Source organism: Vanessa tameamea, chromosome 9, assembly GCF_037043105.1.
Source record: "Vanessa tameamea isolate UH-Manoa-2023 chromosome 9, ilVanTame1 primary haplotype, whole genome shotgun sequence".
NCBI classification, from domain to species: domain Eukaryota; kingdom Metazoa; phylum Arthropoda; class Insecta; order Lepidoptera; family Nymphalidae; genus Vanessa; species Vanessa tameamea.
Window position 1 is genome coordinate 4,413,035 of NC_087317.1, and position 23,287 is coordinate 4,436,321.

The 23,287-nt window shown below is 31.8% G+C and overlaps 1 protein-coding gene across 5 annotated transcripts in view; it reads left to right on the top strand.

Moving 5' to 3' along the window:
• The window catches only part of LOC113395012 (voltage-dependent T-type calcium channel subunit alpha-1G-like), a 55,533-nt gene that overhangs the window by 26,152 nt on the left and 6,094 nt on the right, over positions 1–23,287 (top strand). For 2 of the 5 annotated variants that reach the window (XM_064215780.1, XM_064215784.1), the window contains exons 2-27: positions 2,448–2,560; positions 3,221–3,354; positions 4,267–4,364; positions 8,849–9,020; positions 11,247–11,523; positions 11,599–11,691; positions 11,764–11,996; positions 12,111–12,225; positions 12,536–12,628; positions 12,824–12,977; positions 13,187–13,225; positions 13,821–14,017; positions 14,092–14,275; positions 14,356–14,566; positions 14,643–14,852; positions 17,381–17,546; positions 18,167–18,322; positions 18,401–18,535; positions 18,695–18,865; positions 20,056–20,244; positions 20,333–20,625; positions 20,768–20,937; positions 21,144–21,313; positions 22,014–22,122; positions 22,646–22,785; positions 22,994–23,142. In XM_064215780.1, coding sequence (XP_064071850.1) covers positions 2,448–2,560; positions 3,221–3,354; positions 4,267–4,364; positions 8,849–9,020; positions 11,247–11,523; positions 11,599–11,691; positions 11,764–11,996; positions 12,111–12,225; positions 12,536–12,628; positions 12,824–12,977; positions 13,187–13,225; positions 13,821–14,017; positions 14,092–14,275; positions 14,356–14,566; positions 14,643–14,852; positions 17,381–17,546; positions 18,167–18,322; positions 18,401–18,535; positions 18,695–18,865; positions 20,056–20,244; positions 20,333–20,625; positions 20,768–20,937; positions 21,144–21,313; positions 22,014–22,122; positions 22,646–22,785; positions 22,994–23,142 — 4,171 coding nt within the window. Of the gene's footprint in view, positions 1–2,447; positions 2,561–3,220; positions 3,355–4,266; positions 4,365–8,848; positions 9,021–11,246; positions 11,524–11,598; positions 11,692–11,763; positions 11,997–12,110; positions 12,226–12,535; positions 12,629–12,823; positions 12,978–13,186; positions 13,226–13,820; positions 14,018–14,091; positions 14,276–14,355; positions 14,567–14,642; positions 14,853–15,821; positions 15,940–17,380; positions 17,547–18,166; positions 18,323–18,400; positions 18,536–18,694; positions 18,866–20,055; positions 20,245–20,332; positions 20,626–20,767; positions 20,938–21,143; positions 21,314–22,013; positions 22,123–22,645; positions 22,786–22,993; positions 23,143–23,287 lie in introns of all 5 variants that reach the window. The other 3 variants (XM_064215782.1, XM_064215783.1, XM_064215781.1) reach the window with 3 other exon arrangements.

A 23,287-nucleotide genomic window follows, 5' to 3' on the forward strand; every position in this document is an offset into this window, starting at 1 on the left:
GCTGAACGCAGATAATGAAATGAGATTAAATTTTAAATTTGCAATCCACATAACAAAATCGCATTTGATTTTATTATGAGGCTTATCCGTTTAATTAATATATCATTTCAATTACTGACTGTCAATTTCTGAAATGATGCCAAGTCAGTTAACTAATCTGACTAAATGCTTAACGCTCATTGGTCGCCTATTACATCATCGTCTGCTAGACCAATGGCTATTCAATTTAAAGTCAAATTAGTTAATCGTGAATAAGTTAATTTAAAATCAAATTATGAAACGTCAAAATCATATTTCGAAGATATTGTAACAGGCCCGATATTCTCGTGTAAGTAATTATGCCATTAGTTCGTTGTAAAAATATATGGAAATTTTTATAATAATAATAACATAAACATAATAATCAGCCTGTAAATTTCCCACTGCTGGGCTAAGGCCTCCTCTCCCGTTGAGGAGAAGGTATGGAGCATATTCCACCAAGCCGCTCCAATGCGGGTTGGTGGAAAATAATATATAATATTTAAAGAGTTTCTCAGTAACGATATTTTACATGTTTATTGTGTTTTATTTATATAAGTTCGAGAAATTCCCTTGCTTTACATTATTGGACATTTAATATTTAAAAAAGAGTTACTCTATAAAATATTAAAATTAAATATCTCACATAGTTTTATACAATAACTTTTTATTTTTAAAACAACTTTACTTTTTAAAGGCTTAATTTTAAATCACAACTTATAACTAAAATAATTTTTATATTTTTTTCCTGTGTTAAGTATAACACATTTTCAGTATATTCATACAGCCGAGTTAACATTGAATACAAGGGTACTATTTAAATTCCAGTTCGAACCGGTTAAAATCGTTCATTACGCTTGTATAAATAAAATCAACAGCGATAAAAACTCAACATGAACTATAATTTATGTTGTTTGATTTTTTAAAGCTTTCGCACCTTTAGTTTTATTTGAAAAATTTAAATTCAGGATTATTCGGAGATCACTTTTAACAGGACTCAACCATAAATTAATAGCTTTTCCGTAAAATAGACATACTAGTTATTAGAGTTTTCACTGACACCCTTTATGATGCATATGATTTTACTAAAATGGTCCTGCGAGGTTTAACAAATAACTGTGAACAGATAATCATATAAGAATCACAAAATTGTCATAACACAATATATCGTTTCGACGAAATTTAAATTATAATAATTATTATTGTGTATGAATATATTTTGGGTAAACTCGGAATATTTATCTTCGGTAGAAAAAAGCAACTTGTAACATTTAATACATAAATATAATTCAGATTTAAATTCCTATTGTCTAACTTTAGCTTTACTCATAATTCAATTAAAGGATATAAAAATAAAGGCCGAAAGGCTCGTTTAGTTTAGGAGGCAGGGTTGAAATAAATTTTGTATGATTGAGTTTTATATATGAACATTTCTTTGATCTATACACGCTGTTAAAACAAGTTACAAATATAAACTTGTTACTCTCGTTCATTTGTGGGACAATGTAGGTATAAACCGCTTAAAACCAGATCCCAGAAAACGTTTATTTTTTTTCTATTGTGAGGTTATAACCACAAGAAATGTTTGTGTCCTAATGGTTATTAAAACATTGACCACTTTATGGGCGCCATTGGACGCCACGCCTTGGAAATAAACTGATCGCCTTTACGCCGTTCTAAAATGAATAATCTATCATTAAAAACAAACATTTCTGATGAAAAAAAAAGCCAACTCTTCTCAGGTCTGAGGTATTTCGCTGATAGAATTTTAACAGTCAAAACAAAATGTTACGCTAAATTTAAAAATTGGGAATAATTGTCTATAAATAAACTTGGGAAGAATGAAATAAAATTAACTTTTCAATGAGTTTTATACGCGATGGAGAGGAATTCATTTTGAATTATTGTATTATATTTAAGTTTCTGTGCAGTGAAGTATATTTTTAGTTAATTAATTTAATTAAGCTACGCTATTTTATTTCACATTTTTCACTCGTTTGAGTTTTAATCAAATCAAGTGGCGTTCAGCGTTCTCGTATAAAGTTTATAACTCAACTTTAGAAAAACTTCTGAAAAAAGAAATTACGTAATTGAAGAACTACCGAGGCGTATTTGATTAAAGAGCTCGGACTCCGATTCAACTTTTTTTTATACAAAAAAAGTAATAAGTTTTATTATCAAGTCTTTTCAAGGTTCGTCTTGTAATATTATTAAAATTACGAAAGTACAATCACAATCAAAATTCATAAGTATGGTTTATTATTATTTTTTGTAATCTTTAACAAAATGCTCAAAAGGTTTCTTTTCGATATTATGCCTAAAACTAAATTTAAATCTTATATGCTGAGCATACTATTTTATTTGTATGTGACATTTATAGGGAACAGACTTTGATATTAAGAAAACAAATTTCCTTAACTTAAGCTATACATGGTTCGAAAGAATATCGATGCTGGTGATATTGCTGAACTGCGTCACACTGGGTATGTATCAGCCCTGCGTTGATGACCAATGCATCACCAACAGATGTAAAATTCTACAGGTATGCCTTTAAAATCATTTTATCACATATTTTGCTAAAACATTATGGTCCGTTTATAAATAATTCATCAATTTCATATAGTGAATAGATAATAAGGCTTTACATCTTATGTCCCTAGGAATAGATTACTTTGCACATCCTTCACGCAAAAATATATGACATTAAACAATATTCTTTTACATTACGTTGGGGATCATTGATGGATGAACGACATTATAAAAAGAATATTTATGTAATATTAATTGCGTAATTTAGTATAAAAATGTATTTGTTATATTAATTTTGTTTTAATTATTTTCAAGATGAATGTACCTTTGTTTTTATATTTTAATAAGATGTTAATATTTAGTCTGCTGGTAACATAGATTAAAATTATTTTATAATAAAATATAAATTTAACTGTTATCAAAACTTTTGAATATTGTATCTACATATCATAATTATCAATATTGATAAATATTTAGTCATAATATATTATTTCATTGAAATTTTTATAACGAAAATGATTTCTTGCAATCTGATTAAATATTTCAATCGAAACGCGTCATTTGTTAAAAAAATATATTATAGAATTGTCTTATGATAAACATAAATATTAGCTGTTATTATTCGCGCAATAAATAATTATTTTGTTATATTAAACGTTTCCTATTGTTTCAGGTTTTCGATGACATAATATTCGCATTTTTCACCCTTGAGATGACAATTAAAATGGTAGCGATGGGTGTTTACGGGCACGGCACGTACCTTGCCGACTCATGGAATAGATTAGATTTCTTTATTGTTATGGCTGGGTAAGGCATTATACACACATGCTGAATATTATTACCGGTAGTAAAAAGTAAATATTGTAATGTGTAGCTTTCAGGAAATTACTTATTCCACCACTAATTGCTACACTGTTTTTTTTTTATGATAAAGAACTAATGAGTGGTCATCTTGAGTACTAAGTCATGCCTCTTTGCCTGTCACACTGGCTCATTCAATACAGCAACACTAGGTTGCTTTTGGCAGAAGAATATCTGATGAGTGAGTGATCTACCCAGACGCTTGCACGCAGACCAATCGCCAAGTGTTGTGTGAGCCAAGTACAAGCAAAAGGGAGAAAATATCTTAGATAACAGTTAATGGCGCATTGAGGATGTAAGGAATGGTTTATATTTCTTACAGTACCTGCCTATGGCGACCCAAATAAATTAAACTTACTAGTGAATAATTGATTTCCCATATCTCTCTAAAATAATTACTAAAACATATTTTTAATAAAAATTTAAGACTAAGATGAAGCATTATTCAACCGATGCTTGCGAATTAAAAGAAAAAGGAAATTTTGAATAGATCATGAAAACTAAAAAAGAAAAAAAACCCTTGTTAATTATGTTTTAATATAAGCACGTCTTAGATTTTCATACTATATGTGTATAATGTATATGTATATTTTAATTTTTATCACGCTCTCTGGCAAAGATTAAATTTAATCATATTGACGTGACCTGATTATCGAAGATGTTTACTACTAAAGGACCAAATTCATTTGATGAACAATTTAATAAACATATTTAAAGCACGATTATAATTCGAACAGATCTAATAAAAAAAAGCGTACTGTAATTACAATATTAAATGATCGTTTTATTTGATATCCTAATTTTAAACAATATATTTGTAACATTTCCTTTATATATAAAACGCTTTGTATTTTTCAGGGCTCTAGAATACGCTTTGAACGTGGAGAATATTAATTTATCGGCCATCAGGACTATAAGGGTGCTCAGACCATTGAGGGCTATCAACAGGATACCTAGTGAGTATCTTTCCAATGTTTCAGGCGATATTTTTTTTATCTCGGCTTTTTATTAAATTAATTATTATTTCGTTTTACTAATACAATACGGGTATATAATAATACACAAATGAAAATGAAAATGTATTTATTTCAAATAAGCATTTTTGAATCATCATTTTATAGGGAAAATTTAATGTAAAGTTACGACTGTGAGCCAAGAGTAGCGCATCATCTAAGAATCCTGTAAATGTCTCGTTGCTAGGATAAGGCTCATTTCCTTTTGACGATAAGGTTTTGGAGCTTACACTCCTATTCAAGTTGGTGGATATACATGTAGTAGATGAATTATAAACGAAAATTGAGAAAATGAAAATTCATTTTTCATTTAATTTATTTACTATAAATCATGTCAATCTAAAATGATAAAGAGTTTTAACACCACGCACTCAATATGAGAGCTGAGATCAGAGGTTAAAACGTATACATTTTAACCAATGATTGCGGGTTCAAACTCAAATAAGCACCTCTGAAATTTCATGTGCTTAATTTTTGTTTATAGTGCACTAATGCAAAGAAAACACAATGAGTAAACATCGTGTGAAGTAAGCTGGAACCTTCTCCTTAAAGGGAGAAGAAGCATCAGCCTAGCTATAGGATATTTACTAGACGTTTCTTTACTTTTTTTACTTAATCAATGACCAAAATGGTTTTATTGGTCAATCAACGGTTGAACGATAGACAAAATCCCTCCAAATATAGTTATTATCGCTACCTCACAGGCAATTTGCCAGGTTTTAAAGAAAATCCCTTTCGAGGTACTTACAGAAATTAACCCTGAACAAAATTGAGAGCGTGGGCGGGCGATCGATGAGCAACAAGTGAACCCACAAACGTGAATACGGAGAATATTAGATCAAGAGAGCTATTCTACAAGCAAATTTACATTACCCTCGAACGAATTTCACACAAACTTTCTTGCTGTATATTTTTTCGCTGCATTAAGTATTGATCGTTATAGTTTGTACAATTACCATAAATTTGAAGAAAACATCGTCGAGAGAAACGAAGAAATTTCGTTTCGGAAATCAAATCAGGAAAGTCGTTACGATTCGATCGTAGCGATGTTTGAGACACGCATTGGTTGGGATGACGATTTATTTTATAACTTCACATAAACATAATTTATTTGCAAATTTGATATATATATATATATCAAATGTGTTTTTTTTTGTTTTATACCTATATATATATATGTTTCATATATAGGTATATATCATATATTTATACATAGGTATAAAACAAAAAAAAACACATCACAAAGCTAAAATAAAAGTTAAGGTAATGATAGAAATAGCAGCTGGGGATTTGAATTTAATCAAAGCCATTCTTAAGAATTCAATTAATTTTAATGAGACAATAGATATCCCTGTCAAAGAATTTCTAAGGCTCTAATGTGATACAAGAGGAGGGATTTTTTTTTTCCCGGCTAACGTTTTCTTTGGACCCTTCGTATGCGGAACACTAAATATTTCTAAATAAGTTCTTTGTTCACACGCACAAATGGATGTTTCTTTTGATTGCGAACTTCATTTCGAGGAAACAAAGGCGAGGCTTAATTAAAAATATCTTTCATTCGTAATTACATGTATAGGGACTAGCTTCCACGTTATTGTGTCAAAAAAAAATTATTCTTAATATTTCTTGTCTTATAATAAATTAAGGAAATACTAAAATAATCATAAAAAATTCAAAAAATCAATAAATTCTAGTTATGTACGCTGTTTAATGAACTAGTTCTTATTCCGTCTTGTATTCCTTTCACTTATCGGAATACAAACAACAGACAGACAATAGCATTGACAATATAGCCTGCCTGCTAAGGTATACCTCGTTGGTCTCGTGGTAAATTTATAGACCACAAACAGACGGGTGCCGGGAATGAATCCCGGGTTAGGCGGAAAAGGTATTGGATTTTTCTGACAGGAAATTTTATTCTGTGTTCGGTAGTTTCGGATTTGCTGTTCCAACAATGAATATTGATATATTTTAAATTGAAACTTGCTGTATATTGGTTGCGCTTGGCTTTCTTTGACCTTACACAATATGCTGCAAAATTATTTTCGTAAACTAAAATTCAGCTATTTTAATAACTGCTACATTGTACTTGAAACAATGCAACCGAACAACGAATTAACTTCTCTTGTTTTAACATTTAGATTAAAATATTTTTTTTCAATCGATTTTTACTTTACAGAATATGAATTATTGTTATATTACACATAAGTAACACATTCTTAAATGCGTCATATTATGAACGTCTATTAACCACCTACCCACACAAAATATTTGTGTGGGTAATACATGTTATGTAGGTTAGTATTTAATTAAGTATAATTGATGTTTTATTTCTGGATGAAACAAACAGAAAAAGTTAGTAATAAATTACCCAAGTAGCATTCAAATACCAAGCTGGTACTTTAAAACAAATAAATTCACACAGTTATTCAAAATGTGACAGGGGTTAGTCGCAATATGAATTTCTGCAAGATGTGTGATCTGTTGAAATATAAGATCATACATTTGTAATGTAGGTATGTATAGCAATAGACTCGCCCTCACGAATGCGCATACCTGCACGATAAAATATCGACGTGCGTTAACAGATATAATCTAATTTATATTTTTTTCGCTTCTTTATTCTAACATTCGTCATCCCAAGCACATTAATGCGTTTTTCAAACACGAGCGTCTCTCATAATGTACGCGAGTGAATAGATGTATACCATATGTGACAGTCAGTTAAGAATTTGTTTTGACTGTGGTACTATGACAATAAATGTAATTACTTATATACTTTGTGGTAGGGCTTTGTGCAAGCCCGTCTGGGTACCACCCACTCATCAGATATTCTACCGCCAAATAGCAGTACTCAGTATCATTTTGTTCCGGTTTGAAGGGTGGGTGAGCCAGTGTAACTACAGGGACACAAGGTACATAACATCTTAGTTCCCAAGGTTGGTGGCGCATTGGTGATATAAGGAATGGTTTATATTTCTTACAGCGCCATTGTCTATAAGCGGTGGTGACCACTTACATACATCAGGTGGGCCATTTGCTCGTCCGCTTACCGATACCATAAAAAAAAATCATCAAATAAAACCCATATAAATTATTCGTCATTCAATCTAAACGTACTTACAGCATTGATTTATCAGAGATTATTCGACTTCCACGTTGCGTACAGAACACTATACGGAATACTCTGTAAAATCAAGAGACAAAGCATTCAGTTTACAAAGGGGTAAAAGCAACGAAATTGTATAAATCACACCATCTAGTTGCACTCTGAGGTCGTTAGTTGAACTCAACAAAGGTTAACGACAAAGTTTTACAAAACACTGGAGATAAACCAGGACAATAGTGAATGATAATAAAGACATAGCACTAGTTTACACTATCTTTTATCTATCTATATATATTTAATTATTAATAATTATAATTACCAAGGATCTGCTCACATGAAAGCCTCCACGGTTTTCCGAGTACACAAATTTGATCGGTCAAATTGAAAGTTATGAATCCTTGTCCTAATTACTTTGTTTCCGCTTCGATAGGCATTCAATTTATAACATATTAAGATTAAACTTAAGAACATTTATTTATATAAAATAATAAGGTAACGCCTAATGTTATCATAAAAGATTCGCTTCTGAGACTATGACATTTTTAATATACCATAGCCGAAAAATTTAATTGAATCTACATTAAAATCAAACTTATTATTAAAACATATTTCACGACTGATGTACTTGATCACCACCAAGCGATAAAATAGATAGTCATTTTACATAGATCAACACACAACAACGTTTGACATTTACAAGTTTATAAATATAAAATACTTATATTTAAATATAATAAGCACGTTTGAAATCATCGACGCGTTCACTTCTCTTGATTGGCTTAATAATTTAATCTAAACTAATAAATCAAGATAAAAGAAAGTCTACAATATATATAGCTCAGTATAAAAGAACAAGCTCATCAGCACCCTTGCGTATAAAATGGCTAAATAAAGACTCCTTATGCCCTTCAATATACTCACTTATGTAAAAATTAATGAAATATCATAGGCTAGCTTCATAAAATTTGATATTAGCAGTAATCATATTTTCATTAAGGGCATATCCCAAAAAATATTAACTTTTATTGACATTATCTAATAATTAAAAATCGATAGCTTTTGGTAAATTTCTCGCAGCTGTACCATATATATATATATAATAATCTTTAATTAAAATAATTATGTATATAATCAACAAACAACATACCGAACAGCTGGTAGCTTTAATATTTTATTTTATTCCTCAATATGACGACTCGAAAGTGCTTGCTAAAGTCTATTTATATTTATAAAACAATATTTTTTGCAACATTACAAAACTTGGTCTATAGACCAACCTTTTTCGTCTTTAATATATGTTTAATAATTTCTTTCACAGGCATGCGTATCTTGGTGATGCTTCTTCTGGATACTTTACCAATGTTAGGAAATGTACTTCTGTTATGTTTCTTCGTTTTCTTCATATTCGGAATTGTTGGCGTTCAGCTCTGGGAAGGCATCTTGAGGCAGCGATGCGAACTTGTCCTACCGCCGAACGTACTACGACCTAAGTATGTTATCTTATTATTCGCACGTCATTTAACGTATTGTTTCATATCGGATCCTGTTTATATTATGGTTAAGAGTATTGAATTACGAATGTTTTACATTTGAACATTTAAAATTTAGTTATAGTTGTCTTAAATTTATCTGTTATGACGTTAAACTTTATCTTGGATTGAGACTTTGAAATTGTTATTTTTGTTATCGAATTAGAGAAAAAAAATACAAAAATAAAGTATTAGAATACGAATTCGTAAAGTGCCTTGGATAAAATAGCATTATATAATGACCTTTTTTTTTTTGTACCATTGCTCGAGGTTCGCTCGTTTTAGAGGCACGTCCCATTGCTCAAGTTGACTGCATGCAATATTTAACGCTTACATCACAAAGAGCACATCCAGGGCTGCTCCACGTTACTCGATATTATAATATATTGACAGACTCTTTCTCACATCGACATCACAGACGCGCATGTTCATATAGCTAAACCACACGTTAATATTGCATTCTGTCGATACTCACACGAGACCCAGGTCGGATACACGCATGACGATTCGTTAACGTTGTTGCAAAACTAGACGTATCATGTAGTTATTAATGTCATGCAAATCTGGTACATAACATCGTTCACAAAGTAACAACTCTAGTCTCACTTAAATATAAAACAAGAACTGACAATTAACACAATAATTACTAAGTCTAACATATAGATTGTCGATGGAACACTACTCGTCCGTGTAAAGTGTATCGTAATGATAAGAAGCCGAACATGTAAACGTACCCAGCTATTATAGTCATTAAAAAAAAATACTTTACATTTTTGGTTTCTACATAGGAGTTACAGAATAAACCATTCATATAATTAGGAAACATAACACCCGTCATTGCTTCCAAAATTTATTTTCCAGAGACCTGTCCGAATGGTACAGAGTGCGCGTCAGAGTGAACTCGTAAGAATTTAGGATCACAATAAGTGTTACTATTGAGAATATGAAATCTGTTGTAACGTGAACCTTTACACATCTGCCGTCCAGATGTGCTATTTCTATTTTTTTCTCCACGAATTGGCAGTTTTATGACCAATGTTAGGGTTTAAGCGATTCAGCTAAAATCTCTGAATTATTTACATTCTACGAACATAAACATGAGTACAGAACTGCCAGTTTGTTCAATATTGATTACAAATATGATTAGATATTTCGGTTACTTCTAAAATTTTCTTTTATTTATACATTTTTATGTTGATATAACTATTTTATTTCCAAGCCCATTATTGTTTAAATAAATACATGCACTGTATAAAATAATGAACGCCACAGAGATTATCGAAAAAATATTGACGTTCCCTTTCCTTGTTACTTTAAGTAATAAATCGATGTATACAGAGAACACAGTATTAATTTTCTCTCAACATATATACGAATCATCATTCTCACTTACCTTATTTTACGATAAATACCGTCCTAACAAGTAAATATTTTATATTTTTGTGTAAGAATATCACAAAAGGTAAAACCACAATAAGCCTTATGGCGGTCATCAAAAGGACAAGTATCATAACGACCGAGGACCTAAATGATTTGGGTTTCAAACTCCATATTCCATTTGTGCCGTTAACGGATAATGGGCAAGGAGCCATTGCCGTTAATCTTCCCCATCCACTAATGTTCACCTGACTCTCCCAGTATTCCTTTATCGGCTCTTTTATTAAGGGCTATTGCTAATTATTTTCACCAATTTAACCCTTTTGCTTTCATTGTCCGCATGCTATATTTAATGTACCATTGGTTCTGCATTAATTGCATGAATAACAGTACCCGCTGGTATCATTATCTGCTTTCATTAGAGCTTTATATAGACGTAATTAGTGAAATGCCTTCAATTAGCAACTTAGCCATATAAACCTAATAATAAAACATTAATTTCCTTCATAACTTCTCTTTGCCATAATATATTAATCAACGTTAAAAATATATAATGATCATATTATTTACTTGTAACTCTTGATATTAAATTGCTTCAACCACTGAGTCATATTACAGTCCGAACTGATTCATAGAAATTAGGATTCATTTTTCCATTAACGAAATTATACACTCGTACGAATTATACACGAGTATTTTGCTCGATTTTAAAAAATATAATATTTAACATAAATAGGTTTTCATTAAATATTCTATTCTATTCTGAGCAACTATTTGGTGCAGATTATATATATATTTCATTGTATATAGCATCTCGTTTCACTACGAGTTCTCGAAAGAGTTAGACTACATATGCACAACGCCGGAAGACAGTGGAATGCACCTGTGCGGAGACTTCCCACCGTATCGATATGGACCTCTCGTTTGCAATGAGTCTGCGAGACCATTTTCTTACAACCATCCGACCAATAGTTCTTGCGTTAATTGGAATCAATACTATACGAACTGTACCCAAAGAGGCTCGAATCCTTTTCAAGGCACAATATCCTTTGACAATATTGGTCTCGCTTGGGTTGCCATATTTTTGGTAAGTTTTCTTGTTTGTTTTTGTCGTATGAACTATATCATAGAGATCACCTTATTAATGAAATATTTCTTTTAGGTCATATCTTTAGAAGGTTGGACGGACATCATGTACTATGTTCAAGATGCTCATAGTTTTTGGGACTGGATATATTTTGTTCTTCTTATTGTGGTAATTTTCCATTAATTCTTTAAAGTGTTTATATACTTAAGAAATGTTTACTATATTAGTTATTTGTTTTAGATTGGATCATTTTTCATGATAAATCTTTGCTTAGTCGTAATAGCGACTCAGTTCAGTGAAACAAAAAAACGTGAAATGGAAAGAATGCGAGCTGAGCGTGCGCGCTTTACATCTTCATCAACGCTAGCTTCGTCGACTAACAATAGTGAGCCGGCTACTTGCTACGCTGAAATTGTCAAGTATGTCGCGCACTTGTGGAGAAGGTTCAAAAGGCGGATGGCGAAAAAAATCAGGTAACAAAGGAAACATAACCCTGAGTCGTATTGTATTTTTAACCACAATTTTTAATTGGCAAAAGATTAGGAATAAAATGTTATTTAAGTAATTCTTTTTAATTTTTTTTTTAGGGTATATAAATATCAACGAGCTCAATTACAATGGCGAACAAGTCGAGAAACACTTCAATTACCATCAAATCGTCCGAAACAGCATCATCCTTGCTGTCCTCGTGTACATCCACAGGTATATGTTATTATTAAATAGTAGCCGTTAAATACAAGCTCTAACTCGTTATCTGGTGATAGTTTTATGACAGATAGAAATCAGCGGAAATTTATCTCGCTTTGTCATATACGGCAATTATTCTACCACCAAACAATAACAATGTATTGTTGTGTTTTGGTATCAAGAGTGCATAGTGCGCTCATGTTCACTAGCCTTCTTTTGTTTCGGTGCCTAGATAACATAAGCCTAGGTAATCAATTACCATCATCTGACTTATACAATCTATTTTATACTGTATTCATATTATGTATTGTTTCAATCAAACTAGGGTAATGGAAAAGGTGTTGATGAAGCCGGGGACGAACCACTTAGCAGATCGAGCTTATTACGAGTGCCTTCGCTCTCTGCCGCAGATCTTGAGGTACTGGAGTAAAACTAATTTATTGAAACAAACAACGTTAATACTCTTTATTTTAATTTTAACATAGTAGACATCAATAGTAGTTACATATTTTAAATGTATATTTGCGGATAATTTACGAAAACAAATATAATCTCTCTCTTATGTTAAGTAAAAACAATAATTATGACTTCTATTTATTTTTTTCTAATACAGAATGCATCAAATCTATCACTCTTATCGCCTCCGTCCCTTGCTCGAAGACGATCTTCAGTAATGTTCAGCGACACAGTTCTTCTACATGTGCCGAACGCACAAAATTTGGCTCATCCCCATAATGTTTGCTCATCTGAGAAAATGACACAAACTGGTAAATATATCAAATGTTATGAAATTAGTTATGAACATTTGTGAAAAACATAACATCATATGATTAATTACCATCTTAACATAACGTCAGGCCGCACATTCTCAATTTAACTAATCTTATCTCCTATTCGTTGTTTCCAAGTTCTTTAAGCTTACTTTTTCTTGTAAACCAAATCATGTATTTTTTAACAAATAAAAAAATATTTATAGATTCATTGTGTCAACGTGACTGGCTTAAGTGCCAAAGTGGTGAGTCTAGAGACGTAGATCTAGACATGACGTTAGACGGGCATGCGCAACTATACCTGAACTTTACTATTTTCTTGCATTTCTTACGTTCTTCGATGAAAAGAAATTGATTAAAAATATAAGCCAATTTAAAAAAAAAACTACTACGAAAACATTATAAACATACGTATCTGTCTCAATTATAATTCTCACCTCATTTTGTATTGAAAAATATCTGTGGAATAATAAATATTTTTTAATCTGTCAACGTTATTGGATGTTTGGTATCTCAAGAGATTTGCGTGCAATCCGCGGATTTCCATTATAAAACATATTTAATCTAATATCAACTTAATAATTAATCCTTTCTTTTCTTAAATAGATGTCACTGCTCCGCTTTTATATATTAATGTGTACTTTGTAAAACAATCGAAGTTACGTACCGTTCACTTCAGATGTTAGATTTAGTTTCATTACAAGTATCATAAGATATAAATATAATTGGTTTTGATGTTAAATATAATCAATCAATCTAATGATACTTTTAATAATTGCCTTTAGATATATGTGTAAAATTAGAATATCTGCACAGTAGTGACACTAATTTTGGGCATAGAGTTCGACCTGCCAGCAGGAGAGACTGCAGAAGAACGCGCTGCTGCAGGTGGAACCATGTCATGTCAAGAACTACTAGCATTATCTGGAGCTTTATCAGCCGCCTTACCGACTGGGCAAGTCGCTTTAGATTCATTCTTCGAAGAATTGACGAAAGGAATCAGCAAACGAGCTGGTGAAGACAAATTGGACGCGAAGGTATTAATAATATTTATGTAAATAAATATTAAGTGAAGTAAACAGGTTTAAAAAATGTTCAATTATTATTACAGATTGTAGAAATAGATGATTTTTCATGTTGTGCTGAACTAATAGCAGCTGAAGCAGCAGCGGCTGAAAAGAAGAAAGGTCGACTTATCAATGCTTGTGTAAGATTATGGCGGTTGATAATGAAACGGTTTTCGGATATACGAAAACATATTAAACAAATTGTAAATCATAAATATTTTCAACAAGGTATATATCCATCAAGGAAAATTTTATTTTAATTAATTTATGTAAACAAAATACTAATTTAGCTTTTGAACACTTTAAAGGCATTTTGTTGGCAATTTTAATAAACACATTATCCATGGGAATTGAATATCATAACCAACCAGAAGAATTAACCGTTATAGTTGAATATAGCAACATTGTGTTCTCTGCTATATTCGCAGTAGAGATGCTTCTTAAAATTATTGCTGAAGGACCTTTTAAGTATATATCAAATGGATTCAATGTGTTTGACGGTGTTATTGTGATCTTAAGGTAAATATTATCTTATGAAATTTGACATACCTTTACTCATTCTTGATAATAAATTAAAATTTATTTTTTTATACAGTGCATTTGAACTAGCACAAAGTATGGGTAACGAACATGATTTAGCTGGAAGTTCAGGACTATCGGTGCTAAGAACATTTCGACTCTTGCGCATTTTAAAGTTAGTGCGCTTTATGCCTAATCTTAGACGACAACTATTTGTCATGTTGCGGACAATGGACAACGTCGCTGTCTTCTTCTCGCTTCTAGTTCTATTCATTTTTATATTCAGGTAAATATACTGACAATTTCGTATATATGCTTTCATCGATATCAATAATACGGTTAATTTTATTATTTTTCGGGCAAGGTATTGGGGTAATCATTTCAAATTTAAATTAGGTTATTAATAATAACTAAAACTTATAAAATTAAAATGCATGAAGTTAAAAAAGTTATAAAGGGAAGGATTATAAAATAATTATCGGTATAAAATTCAACATAATAATAAATATATCTATTGTTTTTGTTTTTATTTTTTTAATCTAATAATCTTTAAGGACCTAAAGTGATTCTCTGTCAACTTTGCGACTAACTGCAATCTTTTCTTAACTTGTCTTAATCTGATAAACAGGCTTTGTTTTTCTTGTTTTGTTTTCTGTTATCTACGATTTTATTATATATCTATGATATTATTTTCCGCTCTTGAAAATCTTAAATTTTTCGTCCCTTTATTGTAAATTGAGCGTTACTTATTTCAACAGTAGCCCTAGTAGTTTCTCAGTTAGACTACAATAAACAATATAGCGATCAAAAAATGTTTGATTTTATAAATTTTTTTTTCGTAGACAGTGAAGATTTATACGACACCTCATAAAATATAAAATAGTTTCTACTTAACTGTCACACCCGCATCCTAACCTGTGCACTATCTAACTGTGAGTGATTTCTCCTGTTTTCATTTCTGCCTTACCCTTATCTGTTAGCCACTTCTACTTTTGACATATGACGGTACATACACCACCACTATCCACACTCTTTACAACTTTTTCTCTTCTTCTTAATCTTATTTGTAATAGACTTTCATGCTTCCTGCTTCTTGTCCACTCGGTTAATTTACACCTTGCACTTTTCACATATCATCTTAGATTTAACCTACACTTATATATTTAATACAGTTATGAATGTATCCTCCTATAACATCGAAAGGACTGTAGTAATCGCACTTTTATCTAATCGTATATTGCGTGATAACGTTCAGCATCCTCGGTATGAACCTCTTCGGGTGCAAATTCTGCAAGAAAGATGAAGAGGGCGATGTAGAGTGCGACAGAAAAAACTTTGATACGCTCTTGTGGGCCTTTGTCACGGTGTTTCAGGTATTGCACATTTTAAATTAAAGTACCTAACAGACAATCCAAAAACAGACAGAACTTGCAACATTACTAAACGCTTACTTACGGGTCCGTTAGCAATAAACACTCACGACAGAATGACAATTATTTTCATTGACGATTGTCCTTGTGACGGCTTGTCGACTAACCCCGCGAGTACACAAACGACTTGTCACTATGCTGCAAGATATTTGGCCTTAGACGAAATTGTTGTGCACGTGTTATATTGAAGCGATCCAACTTGCAGCTCAGTGCGTTGTCAAACAGGCGTTCAGACGCGTAACCGCTATACTAGAACCCGCGTAGTACAGAAATAGTACCATTGGTAACAGATAGATCGAACATCATTTAGTATCACGATTCACCTATGTTGTGCCGTACAGTATTCCCATCAAAAGTTGTCGAAGCACATTCTTAGTCTGAGAGCTTGGTTAATTCGTAGGGTAGATTAGGTTGTTCGAGCCGAGTCGCGGGTTATCCTTCGTCAGTTCCTCTGATTCCACTACTACAGCTGTACTCAGTTAAAACAACTCTCTATCACTTTGCATGCTGCTTCTATTTAGGTCTGTATGAAACAAGTTATTTTGGAAAATTTTAGTCAGTAAAATTTTTTCACTGTTTTGCTACACCTTTTTTTCGGCAATTTCACTTGTTTCGTCAGGATATCCTGCATTTTTCCTAATTTCAACAACGACCTTATTTCCGATTCTTTCCTCTATTTTAAGAATAAAATAATTTTTAATTCCTTAATTAAATAAATTATTGTTTTTTTTTTATATTTTAACAAAACTTATAATTTATACTATTGATTTTTGCATCGAGGCATCATTAATGCATTTAAATGAATGAGTCAATATTTACATTCAATGAATCATAAAGTATTTGAATGATTTTTTTTTAATTATATTTTTATGCACATTCGTTTGCCTATTTTCTCTTTCAATTTTTATTTTATTGCATTTGATTATTCAGAGATAACGAGGCAGTATATAAAGATGAATGCTAATTAAGATAATACTTTATGGGGAACTTGCACTAAATAACGATATATAAATACGTGATTTAATTTAGATTTATTAACATGCCCGTTGGTGGTGGCGTATCAACGGCGATAACACTGCTTAACTAATTTGACTGTAATTTGTATTGTTTCGTTCATGTTTATTTAATTTACGGTGGAGATAATCATAATATAAAAATAAATTAATATTCAGACATAATGATTTTTTTTACATGTTTTTATCTTGTGCGTAACGAAACCTCGGTTTTATTCAACTCTCTACCTTAAATTAAAGTATGCATCGTTCAAAATGGGGTTGCAGTGTTAGCGTCGCGTACGCACTTTACATCGTCTCGACGACTCGGTCGCGTATGCGCATAGCATTTTGTTTTTCTTTCATTTTTTCATCGGGCCCACATCATGCAGTATTCTCGGCATGTATCTATTCGGTGGTAAGTTTTGCAAGTTCGTCGAAGATAACGGATCCGAACGGGACTGTACCTGCCCAGAGATCGTCTCGCATCATCCCAAGTGTGAGTGCGACAGGAAACATTTTAATAATATTCTCTGGGCAACTGTCACCGTATTCCAGGTAAGTCTTGAGAGACTAATAAAAAGTTACATTGTCGATTTATTTGCGATCCCGTTCGAACTTGGCTTTTAGAGGGTAGAAATTGCGTGTTTCTCGTATTGGAAACTATATCTATTATTCTTTGAATATTGTCGTCTTAAATTGGTTTAATTTAATGCTACAGTGTAAAATCTTCGGGAATGATTACGATAACGAGAAACTCGCTTAAGTAGTTCGTTTATCGAGTACTTATTAGTTTTATGCAGTGCATTTATAACAAGCAGAAGTTAGTGCATCTTGCTTATAGAATATTAGTAAAGCTGGACCCTTTTTGCTTGTGTACTCCAACCGCCGTCTGTGTTACCTTTCATTGATGTGTAAATTGTTGTGTACACTAACACGACGACATGATACTTATTAACACTAACACATTCTTAACTTACAATTGTTTTTGTTTTATACGTTTTTTTCTTAACATTTATACTAACAACTTTTCCACAACGTTAAGGCACGACTTATACACAATACGACAGCACACCTCGCTTATTATGATTTATTACAGAAATATTTGAAAATACATGTTGTGGTAGTTCGAATCGATATTTTTTTATAAAATTTTAAATACGTTCTCGATTTTCCAGGTATTAACGCAGGAGGATTGGAATGTTGTATTATTTAACGGTATGGAAAAAACCAGTCATTGGGCTGCGTTGTACTTTGTAGCTTTGATGACTTTCGGCAACTACGTTTTATTCAACTTACTCGTAGCTATTCTCGTAGAGGGTTTCAGCTCGGAGGTACATTATTTGAAACGTAAATGTAGTTTTGAATTATTAAACAATATTCGAAGTGATCATTTCAATGTTCGTTTTTAGAGAAATGAAAGAAGGGAACGCGAGCAACGCGAATTGGCTAAATCGAAATTGTCTAGCGAATGTTTTTCTGACAACAACGAATTACAATACGATGAATCCAATTCAGGATCTCACTCCAGTGACAGTTTTTCCCAGGTGACTTTATTTTATTCAACATACGATTTTTTGTTGAATGTATACATACGTACTATTTTATACACGAACTGATTTCGGATACCTCAGAATATCTAACAGTATAACGATATGCTTGTGCAAAAATTTTAAAAAGATTAATCTTTATTATAATTTACACAGAACGAAATAAAGAATTACTGGAAATCAGCAGACGATGTGAGGAAAGCGAAGGACGACGTAAACGGTCACAAAGATAAGACCGTAAAAGTTCGACGTAAAACTAAAGCATCTGCTCATCATCCATCTCTATGTAAAGATTGTGCGCAATCCAATAAGTGTAACATTCAAAAGGTAAATTATTATTAACAGGTAAACATAGATAAAAATATGATGATAAAATTCCAAAAACATTTTTTTTTGCGTGGAAACAATGATACTACACATTGACTTAGAGATAGAAACTACACGTACATCACTAACTAGCCGTGTACCCGATATCCTATCGGAAACACTATATCTTTATTATTTTACTTATAAACAAAGTTAACACCGATTTCCAACTTTTTCATACAAACTGTCATCTGCAATTTCACAATCTTGGGTGATTTATTTTCAAAAAGCAAATTTTCATTTAAGTCATAAACAGAAGCTTAAATATCGATTTTCATATTTTTAACATCAGAAATTAACTTAGAAAAAAATTAAAATTCTCTCTTAGTGCTCACCTGTGTGCAATAAGGAATTCCTGTGCAAAATTTTATTTGGTAAGACTCACCGGTTTGGGCTACGCATAGTAGGTCAGATACTTGTATAAAAATATTTTTAAGTCGATCTTTTTAAGATTAAGATTTGACGTCTGTACCAATAATAATTCCTATTCAATTACTTTCACCGAAAGCAGATGTACAATATAGACATAATAAACTGCATATATTGCAAACCAAAAAAAAAACTTAATCAACCTATCATATTAATGTATACTCTGAAATAGAAAAGCACTTCATTGAAATTTCACAAACTGCAACGAAAGAATTCATTCATATAGTACTTCAGTTTTATACTTTTTTTTAAATCAACTACCTTCGATTCGGATATACGTGTTACATAGAAACACCTTGTCGCATTAAGTCGAGACTTTCTATAAAGGAACTGTTTGAAAAGGTATTGAATCAGACGAAAACGGTTTCAATTCAATCCAATCTATTCTCACTATTCTCAACATGTTTCACCTTAAGGATCAATTACTTTCATCCAATAAAACTGAAGAAAAGAAAATGGAGGACTAAATTAGCAAAAATAAATAAATTGTGATTTTCTTAAAAAAAATTACTAGTTTATGGTCGTCATACGATGTCACCCGAAAACTTTATTAGAAATCAAAAGTATATAATATAAATAATAATATCTAAACTAATTTATTAAACCCATTACTTGTACCTCGTATTAATAAAAAAAAAACAATGACAAATGTATAATTAGGAAAGTATAAAAATAAGAACGTCACGAAATATTATTAAGCTAATGATTCTAAAAACTTTTAGGAATCAAAAATGTTAGCCAATACTGAGAACAGCACAGTTGTACCAATGATTACTCATACGGCGGCTACACCACAAGATTCACCATCAACAACCTTGGAACCCGGAACGACATTTAGAGACTTTAAAGTAGCTTTGACACTAGAAAGATCAACAATGCTGTCGAGCTTAGATTCTATTGACCGGAGTTCTGTACGTATACAGTTATTGGGAATAACGTAGTATTTAATTAAATGTTAAATCTTTATAATATAAACTTTAAATTCGCATTTGTTTTCAGTGTACCAGCATACCAGGTTTATTAAAACCACCAAATAGTTACACTCTGACACTTCATTCTGCAGCTGCTCAGTTAGGTGCTGAAAAAGCCAGACTTCCTCCAATGTCTCTTGCTCCGCCACCCTTGTCCCTCGCTCCTCCACCATCCAGATCTACATCGCCCGCGTCCACTCCAACCACACCAAGATCCGTACCTTCTCCGATGCTCCCAGAAAAAAACCTGCAAGTGACTATTGCTAAAGACGATAATTGTCTGAACGTGAGTGACAAGTCGAGTCTGCTGAGTTCACAAAAGTAAGTCAAAAATAATTTAAGAGTTAGACGTGTTTTAGTCAGAGATTTTAGTTACAATGAAATTTTTAAATAAATTTTATTGAATACAGTACTACGTTACGTATTATTAGCTCAGTTAATAAAGTATAAAGTAAAATTACAGAAGTCTCGCTGTAACTACTCCAACTATAAACGGAGATGACAAATGCAGAGTACAGCGGGGATACAGCTGGCGTCTATCGAGACCAAGCTTGCGACGCAAAAAGCAAAGAACAGGATCCGATTCAGACGCTGTTATCCTAAATAATGGCCGTGACCACACAGCTTGCAATGGTATGAACCGAAACTGTATCTTATAAGATTTACTAGAGCTTTGCAATAATATTAATAAGCTCAGGATTTTCTCTGACATAAAGAGACATACATTAATCAATATACAAGTATTAAATAGAGACGTTATCAAGTGAGATATAAGTGTGGTACTAGTATTTATTTTCGTCGATATCGTAAAAAAACAAATTAAGTTTGATTGTCCATAGGTTCAAATTTACGAAAGAACGAACTACTTCTGTCTTCTACTATGGTAATCAAGAATGACACGCAATCAGAGTTTCCGAATAACCGATCCAAAGCACAGCTACCGGCTCCAAGAGTTCTTGCGCCGCCAGCGAGAAGAGTTTCAGCTCATACTACTCCAATACTACCAGATGTAAGTAAATCATAAAAATGCTTTTATTATAAATTATAGGAAAGACATGCGAATGACTAAATGGCAAGTGGTCACCGTGGTGGTGACAATAGACGTTGAAACTATAAAAAATATTAACCATTTCAAACTTCGCTATTGCGCCTCAAACCCTGGGGCTTAAGCTGTAGTATGCGCTTGCGATTTCACTGGACTTGCACTAGATCATTCAAAACACAGTAATACAAAATAATAATGTTTCAAAAGCCTTACCACAATGTGTTTCAACTAAATTTCATAAATGTAAAATAATTAAACCAATAGGCCAATTTATTTTCAAATTGATTATTTATGATTCAAATTTGGAATGTCAGTCTACATATGCATAAAACATCAATTTTTTTTTTCATATCATTTACTGCAGCACAAGAATCTTAATATTTAAATACATCTTGCCTAATAAATAAATACATTACAGCGTTCTTAATACCAACACTTTTGGCGCACCGCACAATTAACTGTACATGTTGAATTTCTATTGTATGTAGATTACACGATACATTTTTTAACAAATTTCACTAATTTTTATTTATTTTACTTATTCTGTCCTTGAATGTAACACAAGATAATAATATATATAATATATATTTTATTTATATTTGTGTAAAAAAACGTAGGGCTCATTAAAAATGAAACAGATTACTCAACATATTTTACGTTGAAGGTATCATGGAAAGCACCAGAAGCTGGATTTTCATCAGACTCAACAGTGAGACTAGACACCGTTAAAGCTCCACCACATAGATTATCCCTCACAAATGATTATTTAACAGGTAAGAAGAACACTTAGTATTTAAAAATATATAATAATATTAATGTATTTTTCAATATTATAATCATTTATTTAAATGAAAGACTTTATATCAATAAACGATGCTGTATTGTTATAAGCTATAATACGCATAAACTACTGGACTTATCGGTGAGACTGTAATAAGTCGACGCGGATTCTTTTCAACGGGTTATATATGTGTTAATTTTTCTGAATTACAATCATCCTTCCCCCTTTTTTTACTTAATGCTCAGCGAAGCTTTCGGATAACAGCTACTAATCTGTGAACAAGTCTATTAAATAATAGCTTCATTTTTCATTTATACTGTCAAACATTATCAAAAGAATAGTTTTGTCGTCAGAATTTTCTAAGAATTTTAAAAATAATTGATGATTCAGCTAAGTAGAAAGGCAAAATCTATGCCTAACTGAATGCAGTGTATAAAGGAATCTTCACAAAATTACAAGAAAAAAACGTAACCATGCATGAGCTTCCAGTACAATTATTTAAATTTTTGTTGCAGTGACCACCGTATCAGAAGTAAAGGCTAGTAACTTAACGCCGACAACACCACAACTCACTCAGATTCCACCGCGACCACGAAACGACTCGTTACGACCAAATAATCAAGCATTGCCATTGATAAAGCAAATCAACGAAGATGTAAATGTTATTAATAACCTTAAATACAACATTAAGTACAAAAAGAACTGTAGATTTGATATTTTCAGTATGAAAATATTTTCCTCGTGTATACGACTTTGTTATAACTATGGTCAAATTTTACTATGCACATAATATTAAAAACAAAATGTATTCAATGATGGCAAGAGGTTAAAAACAATATTTACAACAACACACACATTTTCAGGTCACAATAAACAACAACATTTGTATTTTCTCATCGAGATTCGATCGACGGCAGTTTAGATTTAAGGACCTTTTTCGATTTATGGAGCCGACGGGGTGTCTTAAGGAAAAAGAGGATTATTCTCTTTACATATTTGCTCCAAATAATAAGTAAGGAATAAAATATGGTTACATTTTTTATTGACTTGGATAATCACATTGAGTACGAGACATTAAGTAAATATTGGTTAAAGTGACGCTTATTGAATTTGTATTATTGCCTTTGAAACTTGACATCTATCCGTCTAGGGAATTC